This window comes from Loxodonta africana, chromosome 11, assembly GCF_030014295.1.
Source record: "Loxodonta africana isolate mLoxAfr1 chromosome 11, mLoxAfr1.hap2, whole genome shotgun sequence".
Lineage (NCBI taxonomy): Eukaryota > Metazoa > Chordata > Mammalia > Proboscidea > Elephantidae > Loxodonta > Loxodonta africana.
Window position 1 is genome coordinate 57,879,361 of NC_087352.1, and position 17,896 is coordinate 57,897,256.

At 40.7% G+C, this 17,896-nt stretch overlaps 2 protein-coding genes and 4 non-coding genes across 7 annotated transcripts; all 6 read left to right on the plus strand.

The window, feature by feature from the left end:
- Positions 1-319: 319 nt before the first annotated feature.
- Positions 320-3,763, plus strand: RPL17 (ribosomal protein L17). The gene is made up of 6 exons (XM_003406301.4): positions 320-801; positions 886-926; positions 1,665-1,799; positions 2,050-2,148; positions 2,737-2,928; positions 3,677-3,763. The coding sequence occupies exons 1-6, from the start codon at positions 762-764 to the stop codon at positions 3,722-3,724; spliced, it is 555 nt and encodes a 184-aa protein (XP_003406349.1). The 5' UTR covers positions 320-761; the 3' UTR covers positions 3,725-3,763.
- Positions 603-668, plus strand: LOC111749676 (small nucleolar RNA SNORD58). Its single transcript, XR_002784873.1, has one exon. It is a non-coding gene; the product is annotated as a small nucleolar RNA SNORD58 (small nucleolar RNA).
- LOC111749677 (small nucleolar RNA SNORD58) lies at positions 997-1,061 on the plus strand. Its single transcript, XR_002784874.1, has one exon. It is a non-coding gene; the product is annotated as a small nucleolar RNA SNORD58 (small nucleolar RNA).
- Positions 1,898-1,962, plus strand: LOC111749674 (small nucleolar RNA SNORD58). The gene has a single exon (XR_002784871.1). It is a non-coding gene; the product is annotated as a small nucleolar RNA SNORD58 (small nucleolar RNA).
- Positions 2,981-3,044, plus strand: LOC111749675 (small nucleolar RNA SNORD58). The gene has a single exon (XR_002784872.2). It is a non-coding gene; the product is annotated as a small nucleolar RNA SNORD58 (small nucleolar RNA).
- A 940-nt stretch (positions 3,764-4,703) lies between the features above and the next one.
- C11H18orf32 (chromosome 11 C18orf32 homolog) lies at positions 4,704-10,470 on the plus strand. Of its 2 annotated transcripts, none has more exons than XM_003406302.4 (3): positions 4,704-4,816; positions 8,627-8,817; positions 9,714-10,470. In XM_003406302.4, exons 2-3 carry the CDS (start codon positions 8,653-8,655, stop codon positions 9,777-9,779), a joined length of 231 nt encoding a protein of 76 aa, XP_003406350.1. In that variant the 5' UTR covers positions 4,704-4,816; positions 8,627-8,652; the 3' UTR covers positions 9,780-10,470. The 2 variants fall into 2 exon arrangements, with proteins under 2 accessions (XP_003406350.1, XP_023399563.1); XM_023543795.2 differs by having other exon boundaries at positions 4,726-4,816; positions 8,630-8,817.
- The last annotated feature ends 7,426 nt before the right edge of the window (positions 10,471-17,896 follow it).

Consider the following 17,896-nt stretch of genomic DNA (forward strand, 5'->3'; position numbering starts at 1 on the left):
CCTGGCCTCGGCGCCACCGTCCTCGAGACCACTTGGAGGAGAACCCCCTAAGCTACTGACTTCTCCCTGGACGTGGTGGTTCCCGTGCACGGGGACCCGGCGGAGCGCCCGACTTCGAGCGCTAAGGCCGTCCAGGCATCTGCGGCCTCAGAGGGGCATGATGGGTGGGAATGGTGGCGGCGGGTCTTCTCCGCACGAGTGGAGACGGGGGGCCGTGCCGCCTCCAGCGCCGGAGGTGCAGTATCTCCCGGTGAGTGGTGGGCAGTACGACAGAGAGTTTTGGGGATAAAGTCGGGTCTAAGCGTTTCTCCTTTGAAAAACCGCGTTCTAGAAAAGACTTCATTACTTGTCTTTTGAGAAAGGATCCCTTTTTGTAGGGATGGAGAATGTAATGGGTTGTAGTACATGTCTGCTTTGAAGGATGTGTCAAGAAGGCGTTTTACGTCTACAAGGTAAAGGTTTAAATTGAAACAGGCTATATCTTTTTCCAAAGGATAAGAAAGAAGGGATGATGACGTCCTTGTCACTAATTCTGTGTCAGCACTGCTTTCGCCACAAGTAAATCCAAGGGTGAGGAAAGCCCTGGGTGGTGAACAGAATGGCTGCGATGATGTCATTTCTTAGGACACCTTTGGATAAATCATGAAAACAGTTACACTCTGAGCAGCTGTTGATAGGTTGTGATGATTATACTGCCGTAGTTTCTGTAAATGTATTTGATAGGATTGTGCTGTGCTCTCCATTCCAGGTGATCTTGCAAAATGGTTCGCTACTCACTTGACCCAGAAAACCCCACAAAATGTAAGTGAACAGGACATTAAATTTCTAATTTAACGGTGAGAAACGATGAGTCAACCAAATTAACCAAAACTTCTTATTTTTTAGCATGCAAATCAAGAGGTTCAAATCTTCGGGTCCATTTTAAGGTATGTGAGTCAGGTTCTAAAAGGGTTCTCTGTGTTTCAGTGTGTAATGCTTACCATTTTAAAAAGGTAGCTGCAGTGATGACTTTTTTAGGACACCTTTGAATTTGCCGTGAAAATTAGTACATTCTGAACAGCCATCATCGTTTTGGATTCTGGTCATGAGAATATAATGAATACACTGATTTAAAATCGTGGAATTGAGTAGAACTACCAGACAGCGACTTGAGAAAGTAATTTGTAGAACAAGATGGTGCACATAACTATACAGGTAGTCCTCTACTTATATGTATTCCATGTATTACAATGGACTGCACTTAAAACTGTCCATATTTTTTATTTGTTTTTAACATCGTACCATTGGTAATAGGTTGCAGCATGTAATGTGATGTTCTCATTCTCAGAGCTTCAGTTTTAATGACTTACTGTTCAAAACACTGCCAGATTTATAAAGATACTGATAAAGGCAGTAATTATGGGAACTTTTTAGAAATGAGATATTTGGCTTATGTCGAAAACTGAACCCCATTGTAAGTCAGGGACTACCTGTATTTACAAGATGATGGAATTAAAGCATTTATATCTTCACTGTCTTCAAACTGATGAGTCAGCCTCCAGCCCCACCAGCACTGTATTCCTCACTTTGCAAGAATAGAAGGGGAATTTGGACTCTCCAACCGTGTTGACCAGGAATGTCTTGAATTATTAACTGACAGTTTATATTTTTCTTTTTTTAAACAGAACACCCGAGAAACTGCCCAGGCCATCAAGGGTATGCATATCAGAAAAGCCACCAAGTATCTGAAAGATGTCACTTTGCAGAAGCAGTGTGTGCCGTTCCGGCGCTATAATGGTGGAGTTGGTAGATGTGCCCAGGTAAGAATTCTTAGTTGCCATTCTAAAAGACAAATTGCTCATAGTACTCATAAAGAAAAGCGATTGTGTGGTATAAGAATGGCTAAGGTCTTTCCTGGTTGCAGTGATGACAATCTTAGGACACCTTTGGATTAACCATGAAAAAAAAAATATTCTGAGCAACCTTGTTGGGTAACATAATTCATCTTGGGCATGGTATTAGTTTAAATTGGAGAAAGTGGTTAATTGTCTCCCTTCATTTTCTTTTCAGGCCAAGCAGTGGGGTTGGACACAGGGACGGTGGCCCAAAAAGAGTGCTGAATTTTTGCTCCACATGCTTAAAAATGCAGAGAGTAATGCTGAACTTAAGGTAACCAAACTATTAACATAACTGTGTGCGTGCAGCTTGAATAATACTGCTGTTGTCCAGGTTTATTTCTCAATTGTTTTGTTCTTTTAGTAATTAGATTTCACGTAGAGTGGTCTGGGGTCTCTTCAAGCCTATCCCTTAACCCCAGGCCTGGGGAAAGATTTCTCCTGTCTTTTACACTGGAAGTATTTCACCAAGGGTTCATAAGTGTTTCTGTGCCATGGGCCTTTGTGGTACTATGGTGGTTCATGAACCTTTGTGGGATACTTTTAAATAAAAGTGGTAAATGTATATAGGATTACAAAAGAAAGTTAGGAAAACGTTTACATGTGGATGGACTTCTTGATCATTAACTTCCCATAACAATATCTAGTAGTGTGTTGAAGGACCCTTAGAGTAACAGTGAAAGCACACACTGAACTGTCACGCTATTTGAATTCTTATATTGCCTTTTGGAAATGATGAAGGCAGGGATTTGGTGGCAGGATTCGGAATTGGTGTTTTTCAGTGATTGAGTTTGTGGTGTTTGTTTAAAGATGATCAGATCAGCTGATTTTGTTTTGTTCTCTCTGCACCGTTCCTTCCTAGGGTTTAGATGTAGATTCTCTGGTCATTGAGCACATCCAGGTGAACAAAGCCCCCAAGATGCGCCGCCGTACTTACAGAGCTCATGGTCGAATTAACCCATATATGAGCTCCCCTTGCCACATTGAGATGATCCTTACCGAAAAGGAACAGATTGTTCCTAAACCAGAAGAGGAGGTTGCACAGAAGAAAAAGGTAAATTACTTAGTTGCTCTGTTTGAATTGTGTATACTAGGAAGATTGATGGTTGCTGTGATGACTATCTTAGGACACCTTTGGAATAACCATGAAAGAAAACAATTCTGAGCAACTTCATTCACCTGTCTGTCTGTGGCTTTTGTGGGTCTCATTTGTTGACTTAACAGTGTCCAATAAATTTGTAGCAGTCAATGCATCACATCTTTTGCTGGCCCTGCCTAGATGTTCACAGTGTTTCAAACACAGTGTGTTTAAAAATGGGACTTAACCCACACCCCGAAAAAGCAATTAATTTGATTTCAGCAAATGATCAGAGTCCTTTTTAAGCCAAGAACCTGGAAATGATTTTAGACATTTCTTCATGTCTGATCAATTTAAGTTCTGTTGATTCTATCACTTGGATATTATCCTCCATTTGTGATGCCACTGAGTTATTTCAGGCCCCTAATAGCTGGGCTTTCTGTATCCAGTCCTTAGCATAAACTCTGAAGAGCATTGAGCTGCTCTCCTAGTCAGTATTGGAAGGAAGAATCTGGGATCCATCTCTCTTTTTCAACTGGGATGCCAGTTGGAATTTCCAACTTTAATGTGTTCATTTACTGGGAATCACTTAACTCATTTACTTCTGAAAATAATCCAGCAATTTCCTGATGGGAACTTTCTTATGTCCTCTTGAATGTCAAGTGTTGATCTAAATATGCCAATAATGAGAAAACTTCAATTAGTCTTATTTTTCTTCCCCCAGATATCCCAGAAGAAGCTGAAGAAACAAAAACTTATGGCTCGAGAGTAAATTCAGCTTAAAATAAAATACAAATTAAAGTAAAAGAATGTTGGTTGTCTTTATTAGTATAAATAATTTCTGGTTACCAAAAAATAGATCAAAGTTTCTAATCATGTCAGAATTGGAAAAGCATGGATTCTGTGCTGTTTAACAACTCTATTGAGTTTAATTTACATAGCATTTACAAGTCTCCTGGTACTTTTATTGTAGGATAAGTTTCCATTGTATGGCTATGCCATGTTCATTGCTTAAGTTGATGACAGTTTGGGTAGTTTTCAATTTTGACTTACTAAAAGCTAGTTTTTGTCTGGGCAGTTTTTATTTTTGTATACCCGGTGGCACGGTGGTTCAGGGCTATGGCTGTTAACAAAAGGGTCGGCAGTTGGAATCCACCAGCTGCTCCTGGAAACCCGTGGGGCAGTTCTACTTTGTCCTCTAGGGTCGTTAAGATTTGGGATCAACTCAGACGGCAATGGGGTATTGGGTGTATATGCCCAGGAGTGGAATCCTTGAGTCAAGTGGTGACCTTTACAGGCAGGAACTGCCAAACTTCCAAGGCAGTACTATTTTTTATGACCACCAGCAGAGGATGAGAGCTCCCATTTCTCCACATTTTGGTCAAAATTTGTTATAGCCATTCTACTGAGTTTCAACTGATACAAATAGTTACTTGTTACCTTTTAAACTAATAGTTAACCCCAGTTTAAAGTTTATTATAATACCCATTTCCCTCATCTTCAAGACCCTTTAACCTGGCTGTAGCTTAACCAAACCTGAGTCTGAAAAAATCCTGGCTAAATGCAAGACGAATAACACCTGTGAATGGTTGAGCTGCCACAGCGTTCTTCTCTAGTATTTTGCACTTCCTTCTAGTATTCCAGACAGAAAGTCAAGTGTTTTTGGGAGCGCTAAAAGAGTAAGGGTCCCGGGCTCTTAAGCCGTCGCGCCGGAAACTCAGGCCCCTCTTGGGCGTCGCCATGACGTCCTCCCGCTGACGCAGGCGCACCTTTGTCGACCCCTCTGAGGCGCTCATTGGCTCCGCTGCCGCGGTGTCCCTCCTTCCGGAAGTGCGGACATTTCCACTTGGCGTCGTGGTCGCGGGTGAGCGGGGCTGGAGTGGGTCAGGCTGGGGCTGGGGGTCCGGGCGGGAGGTCCTGGCTTCGGCGTTCCTCCCGGGCCGTCGGGCCCCAGCCCGGTGCGCGGGCTCGCTTCTGCCCTCGGGCTCCGGCGAACACCTAGCTTCGCCCTCCGAACCTCGGCCCTTTTCTGCCCACCCACCCTAGTTGCCTCCATTCTGCCTCCCCTTTTCTTTTGTTTTCCGTTTTCTTCCCTCTTCCCTGGCTTTCTATTCAGAGGCCTGACTACGGGAAAATTTCGCCTAGGGCAGTTCATGTTAAATAGCTGAGTGATCTCTCTCAGCTAGCGATGGAAGCTGTGATGGCCACTAGAGACTGCTGATGGGCGCCCGCCCCAGTCGGCGCTCCTTACCTTGGTCGCCTTCCCCATTCACGCAGTTAGGCCTCTGTCTTGCCTGTTGCCCTTATTTCTCTCCTCTTTTGTCTTCACCATTAGCTCTTTTTCTCTTAACTGTCCCTGCTCTTCATTTGTCTCCCGTAAAATGATATGTTGAACTGGGTTACTTAAAGGGAGGTGGCTTTCGTCTATTTTCCTGTCTAGTCCATTGTTGTTTTAGGCTAAGTCGAATGAGAGAAGATTCCTCTCCTCCAGCAGTTTCAATTATGTTGCTCGCTTTGTTGTAACATTCAAGAACTGGCGTTTGGGCGAGTAGTACAGTCATAACCAATCTGTCCTAGCTACCTTCTAGATCTCTCTAAACCAGTTTCCGAGTTTATAAAGTAAAATGTCCCTGGAGAATCATTATGAGGATTAACTAAAGGTACAAGTTGCTTCATTTTGAAGAGCACTAAAAAGTTTTATAAAAGCCTTAATTATGGCATAAATAATTAGCATTTTCAGTTACCAGCTGAGTGCATACCCTATGTGCCACCCAGGGACCTTACTCCACAGGGTTTTCAATGGCTGTGACCTTTTGGAATCAGATTGCCAGACCTTACCTCTAAGGTGCCTGTGGCTGGGTTTGAACCGCCAACCTTTTGATTAGTAATCCGTGCTTAGCCTTTGTGTCCCCCATGGATTCATGGTGCTGTAAAAGGGTGCAAGACCTAAACCAGATCACCTCTTACGTCTCTTCAACTGAAATTCTAAATGTTTTTAGCTAAAAAATAATGATTCCTTGAAAAAGACTCACTATTCGGCTTTTTTTTTTTTTAATTGTGCTTTAGGTGAAAGTTTACATAGCCAATTAGGTTCCCATTTGACAATTTTTATACAGCTTGTTCCATGACATTGGTTACATTTTTCACATTTGTCAACATTCTCATTATTTCCATTCTTTTTGTTCTCTTTCCATTAATTTAGCTACCTTTCCCCTCAGCTTCTCATCTTGGCTCTACGGTGAATGTTGACTGTTTGGTCTCATATAGTTGATTATTTAAGGGAGCAAAGTATTCACAGGTAATATTATTTATTTTATAAGCCAGCCTGTTATTTGGCTGAAAGGTAACCACCAGGAGTGGCTTTCAAAGAGTATCTTAGGACAATAGTCTTGAGGGTTTCTCTAGTTTCTTACAGGTCCAGTAAGCCTGGCCTTTTTTAGGAATTTGAGTTTTGTTCTATACTTTTCTGTCTGGGACCTCCTATTTTGTCCGCTGTCAGAACAGTCACTAATGGTAATGGGGCACCGTCTAGTTCTTCTGGTCTCAAACTAGAAGAGGCTGCACTTCTCACGGGTCATTAGTCCTATTGACCTAGATGTCTCCTGAGACCATTTGGCTTATTTTAATCAAAGAGTATGTCTTTTAAAATGCTGGAACAAATTATTTTAGTAAATTACTAAGTTATTGTATTAATTTGACTGGAAACCCAGGTAGTGTAGCGGTTAAGTGTTACGGCTGCTAACCAAAGGGTCGGCAGTTTGAATCTGCCAGGCCCTCCTTGGCAACTCTATGGGGCAGTTCTACTCTGTCCTATAGGGTCACTATGAGTCGGAATCAACTGCACTGGGTTTGGTTTGGTTTTTTGGGTATTAATTTGACTAGGGGACTATTTCAAGTAATTTGGTTACAAATCTTTTTATTCAGCAAAGTATACCTTGTAAAATAGCTGGCCATTCCTTGATGTAAATTCACATTTTTATTTGTTAATAGCAATTGCTCGTAATTCATTTAAAAGCTACATACAGATCAGATTACCTATACTTCTGTTCATTCTATTGTGAATAATTTAAAATTACTTTAGTGTGAACGTGGTGCTGACTCGTTTGCCGCAAACACTACTGAATTTATAATATTTTGAAAATAAGAAATTTATCATTCTGAATTTAATGCCATATGTACTCCGCTGAAGCATCTTAGTTTTTAAGGCCCTACATCTTGTTCTAAGGGATTAAAAGTTCTTTTAAATCCAGGCAGTCTTGGGGAGCTAGTATTGATTATTTTTCAAGGATATTGCTGATTTTGAGAAATTCTAAGATTTTTTAACCATCAGTGAAATTAACCAAACCCAAACCTGTTGCTGTCGAGTTGATTCCAACTCATAGCAACCTTATAGCACGAGGTAGAACTGCCCCATAGGGTTTCCAAGGCTGTAACGTTTATAGAAGTAGACTGCCACATCTTTCTCCCAAAGAGCGGCTGGTGGGTTCAAAATGCCTACCTTTGGATTAGCAGCCAAACACTTTAACCACTGTGCCACCAGGACTCCTTCAAGGAGATTATAAGTGTTAGTTTTTAGAAATGGACAATTTACTTATAACTTATATGGTAATACTAAATAGAATTTAGTATTTATATGGTAATACTAAATAGAATTTTTTTGTTACTTGGTATATCATAACTGCTTTATAAAAAAAAAAGCAAGTATATCAAGGGAGAGTTATTGCCTGAGAAAGACTGGCTGATTTGTAGACTAGAGGTCTTCCAAAGTGGTATTGTATTGGTGAGTTCCATATTCTAGGAGTTGCCCTAAGCTTTGTAGATTTGGTTCATTGATTTTTGTCAGACCCTGAAGATGATCAGTAGGCCTGATAGTGAATTCACACTAAATTGCATCATATGTCATAATGCAGTGCCAAGTTCCTTAATGTCTTTGTGCCCCCATTTCTTTATCTGTAAATGGAAATAGCAATGTCATCCAACATCATTGGGTTTCTTGAGGATCTAGTGAGTTGATATATGTAAAGAGCTTAACATAGTACCTAAAAAAAAAACCTAACCTGTTGCCATCAAGTCAATTCCAACTCATAACGACCCCACAGGACAGAGTAGAACTGTCCCATAGGGTTTCCAAGGAGTGGCTGGTAGATTCAAACTGCCAACGTTTTGGTTACCAGCTGCGCCACCAGGGCTCCAACATAGTGCCTAAACCAAACCCACAGCCGTCGAGTCAATTCTGACTCATAGCGACCCTACAGGACAGAGTAGAACTGCCCTACAGGGTTTCCAAGGAGTGCCTGGTGGATTCGGACTGCTGACTTTTTGGTTAGCAGCCATTAGCACTTAACCACCACACTACCAGGGTTTCCACATAGTGCCTAGCATTCAGCAAATGTTGCTGATCTTGTGTTTTTACTCAAATTTATTGTGGGCAGTTACAGGAGATACGCAGAGGCAAGCACCTCACTGTTTCTTTCATGTCTTACCACCTTATTCCTTGACCTTGCAGATAGCGTTTTTAATAGACACCTGTTTTTAGCTAAAAGTGTGTTTTAAGTCTTTACTTCAGTGTAGTTAATAGACCTTTTAACCTATCAGTCCTTTCACGTATTCTAGGTAATTTCTTTTAATCATTAATTTGTGATGAACTAATTTGTTTTTTCTCTACTTAAATTAGCAGCATAGGAGCTCAAGCCTGGGACGATGGTGTGTATTCCATGTATCGTCATTCCAATTCTCCTCTGGGTCTACAAAAAATTCCTGGAGCCATACATATACCCTCTGGTTTCCCCTTTTGTTAGTCGTGTATGGCCTAGAAAAGCTGTACAAGAATCCAGTGATCAAAATAAAGGCAAAGGAGACCATAAGGTAAAAACATGAAAATGTTTTCAATAAGGGTAGTACAAATCGGGTAAAACACTTGACTTCTTACCCTTTTGGAAAGGCAGTGTTTTGGAATGAAAAGCTTCTTCAAGAGTATGTCTTAATTTCTTTCTTTTTTTTTACCACAGGAGGTTTGGTTTTGCTTTTAAGTAGTTAATCTTTGGTTTTAACTAATTGCTACTTATACCCAAGGTGATAGCCAGTATTTTCTAGCTGGTGAGAGTAGTGATGACAGCTAGTGGATGAGGAGATGATACTAGGTTCAGTGTTTGATAACTTTTGGTGACAGTTTTAATTGGAAGGATTGCACTTTTTTTTAGCAAAAAGAAGCTCTTTTTTGAAACAGGTGTTTAGACATCTCTGTTGTCTTTAGCATTTGTGGTTGTTAAATTGAGTGTATTACACCAGCCATCCTAATTTACCCATTCTGCACATTTTTGGAAGAGGCAGTAGTGGTTTAGTGGTAAAATTCTCACCGTCCATGTGTGAGACCAGGTTTGAGTTCCTCAAGCACAGCCACCACTCATCCATCAGTAGAGGTTGCATGTTGCTGTGGGGCTGAACAGGTTTCACCAGAGTTTCCAGGCTAAGACATACTACGAAGAAAGGCCTGGTGTTCTACTTCCATCCATATGGATCACGAAGATCCAGCATGTAACTAAGTGTGGGGATGGTGCAGGACTGGGCACGATTTCATTCCATTGTGCATGGGGTTGCTATGAATGGGGTAGGGAGTGGGGAAGGGTGAACTTGATGGCAGCAAACAACAGCAACAGCACATTTCTGGAAGTGAAGTTGTTTCATTCTGAAGTTTTTAAAGAGAATGTGTCATATTAGTGTCTTTTTATTATAATTATTCCTAAAATGGTTTTTCATTTTAGGGTGCAGACATAAATGGATTACCAACGAAAGGACCAACAGAAATCTCGGATAAAAAGAAAGACTAAAGCAGTTTTTCCAGAGGAGAAAAAAAAAAGAGTAGCTGCTGAGGCTGCATATGTATTGTTTTAAAAATGGACCTGATAATATGAAGCACCTTTATAAGTGTCTCTGACCTTTTTTCTCTGAAACCAGAATTCAGGATAGTTTAGATGTTTACCTGATACTAATCAGGAAATACATAGTATTTATATTTAAAAGGTATTTAGTTAACACTTAATGACTTCATTCCTGAGTTCCTTTTTCATTGAAGTAGCTTTCATTTTTAATATTGCAGTTTTAATAATATGAATAAGTAGAAGGTTTATGCTAGTAGATACTCTGTCACCGAATCAGTAGTTAAAATCCTTGGGCCACTAGCTTTCATTCATGTGGATTTGATTGCTGTTTGCTCTCAGTTCTTTGGGCTCATCTCATTTGGATGGAGTACAGTTTTACTGTGAAGCTGGGGAGGGAAATGAAGAATAGCATTTTTTGGAGCCGATAATGACTTGAAACACAAAGATAGAATTACTGGCCTGTACGCAGCTTATTGATGAGAGTAGTAATCACTTTCTTGCTCTGAGGAGGATAGAAAGAGAGAGAAATAGGGAAACGTCTTTGAAAAGTGAAATGTCTTTTTGCATAAATGTCTAATGTATATTATAAAATTCTAATCTTTGCATTCCTTTTATTTTCATAAATGTATTAAATATTCAGTTTACCTTGTGGTTCTTTTTTCCTTTAAAGTCTGCTTAAATACTTAAAAGGGAATGCCTTAGTTGTCTAGTGCTGCCATAACAGAAATACGACAGGTGGATGGCTTTAACAAAGAGAAATTTATTTCCTCACAGTAAAGTAGGCTAAAAGTCCGAACTCAGGGCATCAGCTCCAGGGGAAGGTTTTCTTTCTCTGTCAGCTCTAGAAGAAGGTCCTTGTCCTCAATCTTCCAATGGTTGAGGAGCTTCTCAGGCATGGGAACCCCAGGTCCAAAGAACGCGCCCTGCTCCTCGTGCTGCTTTCTTGGTGGTATGTGGTCCCCAACTCTCTGCTTGCTTCCCTTTTATCTCTTGAGAGATAAAAGGTGGTACAGGCCACACCCCAGGGAAGCTCCCTTTACCTTGGCTCAGGGAGGTGACCTGAGTAAGGGTGGTGTTGCAATCCCGCCCTAATCCTCTCAACATAAAGTTACAATCACAAAATGGAGGACAACCACACAATACAGGGCATTGTGGCCTAACCAAGTTGATACACACATTTTTGGGGGGACAGAATTCAATCCATGACAGGGAAATTTTCTACCGCATCAGAAAGGGAAATTACAGTGTGAGGGTACCTAGAGGGAGTGGGACAGCAATATTTTCTTTTTTTTTTGGAAGAGTAAATTGTACCCTTACCTTTTGTCCATAATAGGATACTCCAAAATTTAGTGGTTTTCAACAGTAATGACTAAGATTCTGTGGGTTGACTGGGCAGTTCTTTGCTGGCTGGACTCACTCATACAGCTGGAGCCTGGGCCTCTCTACATGGTCTTCCATCCTGGACTGCTTCACTTTGGGGATCTGTAAATATTCAATGATCAGATATATGTTTATATCATATTTATTTCTTCTGAAGCAGCCAGAGGTTAGAAGGGACTTCTGCCCTTGGGTCTCCAATGACATAGGCAGCCATGGTAGAAGAGGAAGGATCTGCAGCCCTTTGAAAGGGCACTGGGTAGGAGGTCAGAAGTCTTGGGGCCTGAGGCTGTGTTGGAAGCTATTTGTCTAGTCAAGTCACTTATCTACCCTGGACTTCATGTGATATAAATCAGTAAGCTTCAACTTTTCTGCCCCAACTCACCTGGAGGTTAAGATAAATTCCCACTGGAAAAGAAATTTAGTTGTTTTTTAAGGTTTAAAAGCTATTGACAAAATAACATGTTCATAGTAAAACAGTGCAAGCATGTTAAATGAAAAGTTAATGTTCTTCCTTGTTCTCCTACTCCAACTCCACAGACAGCTGCTATGAGTTTTTTTTGTGGAGCCTTTTAGCAACTTAAAATTAATTTCTGTTTTTATTAAATACATGAATGGATATTGCAAGGTTTCTAATGTGCCTGCTGTCCCAGTCCTCTGCTTAACTCGTTTAGCTGTAGCTTTTGGCATTTCTCTCCATGTTTATAAATGATAAATATATACTGCTGTTTCTTGAGGTATTAATTTCAGACATTATTAACTTCCTATTATGGTTGAGATATTTTACACTGTGTTCCTCAACTTCTCCCACATATCCTCCCAACATACTTCTTTAAATTTTGATTGTCATTAATCAGTGTTTATATCATTGCGAGTGTGCCAGATGCCTTCCATCTGCCCCTCCAAATCCACTCTGCCCCCTTCACCCTCCTTTTCTGCCAAAGAGAGCTGTATGGATGACATCAGCAAGCTTCCCATGTCCTCTGGGTTCTTTTGGGTTTGGCCAATGGGTAAACAGCAGTGGCTGGAAAGAGGGAGGGAGGAGAATGAGGTCAGGATATTTATTCTGTCATCTCTTTCTCTACAAGGTCTCAAGCAAACTGTCCCAACCAAGAGTCGCCACCTTTTTCAAGGTGGACAACTCCACGTGACCCTACTTTCAGATTCCACAAACTTCTTGCCCTTTTGGGCCTAGGGATGGCAATATATATATTGCTACTGGCTCTGGGTTATTGCATTATCTCAAAGGTGCCATCTACTTCTTTCTGGGACACTAATACAATGAGTAAGTAAATATTGTCCACTGCACAGAGGATGATAGTATACTGAACTTGGGCTTTCTTTTACATGCAAGTATTGTTTTTCCTAGAGTTATTGTTTCTCCCCATAGACTTTTCCTCTTTTGACTAGTTGGTGCCTAAGCCTGGTGCATAGCTTGCGGTCCTTGGGACTTAGTTTTCATACTCTAGAGCACTGGTTCCAAGTCTTTTCGTTTTACATACTGGTAATATTTTTTAAAAAGGGAGAGCTAATATACAGTTGAAGTCCTTGACTGGTGCAAATGATTACCGCTTTTCACTGCTAACTGAAAGGTTGGAGGTTTAAGTCCCCCAGAGATGCTTCAAAAGACAGGCCTGGTGATCTACTTCCAAAAAATCAGCCATTGAAAACTCTGGACACATCTGTGGCCAACTGATTCTTGACAAGGGTGCTAAGTCCATTTGATGGGCAAAGAAGAGTCTCTTCAATAACTAGTGCTGGGAAAGTTGGATTTCCACATGCAGAAAAATGAAACAGGATCCATGTCTCACACCATACACAAACAAGAAATCAAAATGGATCAAGGACTTAAATGTGCAAACTAAAACCATAAAATTGTTAGAAGAAAAAGCCAGGGCAATGCCGTCAGGCCTAGCTTTTTTTTTTTTTTTTTTTTTTTTTAATTAACTTTTATTGAGCTTCAAGTGAACGTTTACAAATCAAGTCAGACTGTCACATATAAGTTTATATACATCTTCCTCCGTACTCCCACTTGCTCTCCCCCTAATGAGTCAGCCCTTCCAGTCTCTCCTTTCGTGACAATTTTGCCAGCTTCCAACTCTCTCTATCCTCCCTTCCCCCCTCCAGACAGGAGATGCCAACACAGTCTCAATTGTCCACCTGATATAATTAGCTCACTCTTCATCAGCATCTCTCTCCTACCCACTGTCCAGTCCCTTTCATGTCTGATGAGTTGTCTTTGGGGATGGTTCCTGTCCTGTGCCAACAGAAAGTTTGGGGACCATAACCGCTGGGATTCCTCTAGTCTCAGTCAGACCATTAAGTCTGGTCTTTTTATGAGAATTTGGGGTCTGCATCCCACTGATCTCCTGCTCCCTCAGGGGTTCTCTGTTGTGCTCCCTGTCAGGGCAGTCATCGATTGTGGCCGGGCACCAACTAGTTCCTCTGGTCTCAGGATGATGTAGGTCTCTGGTTCATGTGGCCCTTTCTATCTTTTGGGCTCTTAGTTGTCGTGTGATCTTGGTGTTCTTCATTCTCCTTTGCTCCAGGTGGGTTGAGACCAATTGATGCATCTTAGATGGCCGCTTGTTAGCATTTAAGACCCCAGACGCCACATTTCAAAGTGGGATGCAGAATGTTTTCATAATAGAATTATTTTGCCAATTGACTTAGAAGTCCCCTTAAACCATGGTCCCCAAACCCCCGCCCTTGCTCCGCTGACCTTTGAAGCATTCATTTTATCCCGGAAACTTCGCTTTTGGTCCAGTCCAATTGAGCTGACCTCCCATGTATCAGGCCTAGCTTTTAACGATAGATTATCTAATAACAAAACCGCAAACAGCAAAAGACAAATGAGATCTCATAAAAATTAAAAACGTTCATCAAAAAAATTTACCAAAAAATTGAAAAGACAAGCTACTGACTAGGAGAATGTCTTTGGAAACCATATATCTGCCAAGAATCTAATAACCAAAATATATATAAAACTTTAACGAAACACAGTAACCTAATCATAATATGGGCAAAGAACTTGAATAGACACTTCAGCAAAGAGGATGTTCAAATGGCCGCCAAACACTTGAAAAGATGCTCAGCATCATTAGCCATCAGATAGATGCAAATCAAAACCACAATGAGATACCATTTGTGGTAGTCACTAAGATTTAAAAATAAAATACGTGTTGGTGAGAATGTGGAGAAACTGAAGCCCTTCCCGGTTGCTGTGGGAATCCAAAATGGAACAATCTTTGTAGAAAAATTGGCAGTTCCTCAAAAAACTCAAAATAGAACTACCATATGACCCAGCAATTCCACTCTAGGTGTATACCCAAAAGACTTGAAAGCAGAGACTCAAATAGAATCTTGTACACCAACGCTTATTGCAGCACTGTTCACAATAGCCAAAAGGTGGAAACAACCTAAATGCCCATCAACTGATGAATGGATAAACAAAATATGGTACATGTATACAATGGAATACTACTCAGCCAGTAGGAGAAATGAAGTCTTGATACATGCTACAATATGGATGGAGCTGGAAAACATTATGCTGAGTGAAAAAAAGTCAATCACAGAAGGACAAGTATTGTATGACCTCACTTATATAGAAAGACAAGAAAAGGCAAATGTATAGAAAACAAAAGTTTATTAGTGGTTACCAAGGGTGGGGGGACAGGGTTTAACGATGATGGAAATATCACATCGATTAAGGGTAGGGTTGCACAGCCGATTATTATAATTGCTGTCAAATTGTACACCTGTAAAAAGCTGAATTGGCAAAAGTGATGTGATATATTAACAAAAAAGAGTAGCTGCTTATGTACAACCAAAAACCTCATGGGATTTGGTTTCTTAGTTTGGAGGTTTAGGGTCATGGTTTCATGGGACATCCCAGTTAATTGGCCTAGTAATGTTTAGTGCTTCTGTTCTACCTCCTAGTTGGTTGCCTAGTGCCTGGGGTCTTCAAAGCTTGCAAGTGGCCATCCAAGGCACAACATTTGGTCTCTACTTACCTGTAACAACAGAGGAAGAAGGGGAGTCAGGAATAGGTGGAGGATATGGAATATGTGGCTAATTGCCTCTATGAACAACTGCCTCCTTTACCTCGAGACCAGAAGAACTGACTGGTGCCCAGCTACCATTACGGAACCTTTTGATCAAAGATTCTTAGTGCAGTTAAATTCTCATGGACTCCAGACTTCCTGGAGCTAAAAAGGTTGGCTGAACTCCTGAAACTATTGCCCTGAGGTAATCTTTAAACCTTAAACCAAAAATATCCCCTGAAGTCTCCTTAAAACCAAACAATAGTTTAGCTTCACTAGTAAATGTCTGAGCATTATGCTCTTTTAAGAACTATCTTTATGGGATCAAATTGACATCAGCAACTTGGAAGATCAGATAGGGACCTTAGGGGGCAGTGAATTTGTGTTAATGGGGGAGGAGCAACTCAGAAAAAGAGGGGGAGAATGGTTGAACAACTCAAAGAATGTAATCAATGGCACTAAATGATGTGCTGTATGTTTTGCTGCATATGTTCTCAACAACGACAAAATGAAAAGATCAGAAACAAAGCAAAGCCCTATGGGAACCTATGGAGAGGACCCAGTTGCTTCTCAGACATAACCAAACACCTTGTGAGAATGGTTTTCTGGGTTCAAAGGCTTAGGTCCCTAGTCTCGTGGGGCAACCCAGGCAATTTTCACCATAGCATTCATGTTCTGCATCCTTGTGCAGTGAGTAGCATCTGGGGTCTTAAAAGCTCGCAAGTGGCCATCTGAGATACAACTATTGGTCTGTTAAAGAGTCCAGACTTGCTGGACCACTTAAGACTGGAGGACTCCCTGAGACTATTGCCCTGAGGTACTCTTTGAACCTTGAACCTAAACTATCCCCTGAGGTCAGCTTTTAGCGAAATAACAGATTGGCACACAAAGGATATTACCAGTGAGTACAGGGCTCCATTAAAAAACCATCTATATAAGACCAAAAAGTCAACAATTACGTACACGAAGGCAAAGACAAGAAGACGGGGGGAGGGAAAGTAGAATACTGGGAACAGTACAACCAGAAAGCAATTAATGAGAATGTTGACACATTGTGAAAAATGTAACTATGTCACTGAACACCTTGTGTAGAAATTGTCAAATGGGAACATAATTTGCTCTATAAACTTTCACTGAAAACACAATAAAATATTTTTTATAAACCCTATGGAGCACAGTTCTCCTCTGACACAAATGGTGTTGCAATGAGTCAGAGTCAACAGCAATTAGAACAGGAGTTACATTTATTATGTCTACAAAATTGTAATGCCTGTGTTTCCTGGGCAAGTTAGGCTGGTTAATACACAGTTGCCAATTTTTTATTTTCCCAAGCAGGAGTATGTTAAAAAGCTATACTTTTATTACCACCATTATTTTATAAAAGAAAGGACATTTTGACACCAAAGAGTGAAAAGGAATATGAAAATAAAGGATAACGATTAGCTTAGTTTGAACAAGTATATGAAAAACTGAAGTTGTTATGTCTGTGAAATATTCACTATTCTGTGCATATTTTTCTTATTTTCATTGCTAATTAGTGAAAATGTTATGTTATTACCTGTCCATGGAATGGAATTTGGTAGCCACGGTTAAGAGCTACAGCTGTTAACCAAAAGGCTGACAGGTGCTCCTCGGAAATGCTGTGGGGCAGTTCTACTCTGTTCTTACAGGGTTGCTATGAGTCAGAATCAACTCGACGACAATGGGTTTCGTTTCGTTTGGTTTTGGTTCTAGAACACACAAGTGCTTTCTTGCCTCAAAATATCAATCCTACCATTTGTCAGTCTGTTTTTCAGGATTGCTTTTTCGGAGGAGCTACCATTTGTTAAACAAACACTCTGTGCCTGGCACCAGGCAGGGATCATTCACATACCTTATCTTATTTGATCCTTATTACAAAACTTTGAAATGCAGTTAAAAAAAAAAAAAATCAGATTGTAGAGTTAAATACTAAGTGGAGAGTCTAGGGTTTCAAAGCCATTCTCCTAGTTTATGCTCCCTAACATTTCTACACACCCCAAGAAGTTATCGCATCTATTAATACCTTAATTGTTAGTTATACCTTATTGGGAATAATTGGGCAAAAATGGAGAAGGAGACCTTGGACTAATCGGTGTTTACGAACTTATTTTAAAGTTTTTATTTTGCTGACCTTGCAACATAACTTTAATTCGCCTCATTTTCAGTAACTTGGTACTGCCTTAGTGAATTTTAAGTAAGTGCATTTCAGGTCTCTTTTTTGTAAGACTAGCTCCTTTTCTCAGGTAGTTTATTCAAGGCTTGCCTGAAAGACTCTTTGGGGTTTGTCACATTTTCTTTTTCATCACTGAGATGCCTTCCCAGGAACCAGGCCAGTCAGCACTTCCTCAAAATGACCACCCACTAGCATGCTGATTTCTTAGACAGACTGGATTGAAAAGAATTTTTAACTCCCCTGATCTTAAGGGTCCTGAACCCTCTAAAGCTAATTGTCCTGGCTTTACTCACAATCCAGGCTAAGCCTGGCAGTAATATCTATAACAAAGAGGAGGAAGGGGGAAGTCGAGAAGATGAAGAGAAGTTCCTCGTTGTTTCCTCCCCAGGAAGCTACTGGCTTTCATGGAGTTTCTATCCTCAAAGCCATCTCATTGACATGGCAACAGTTCC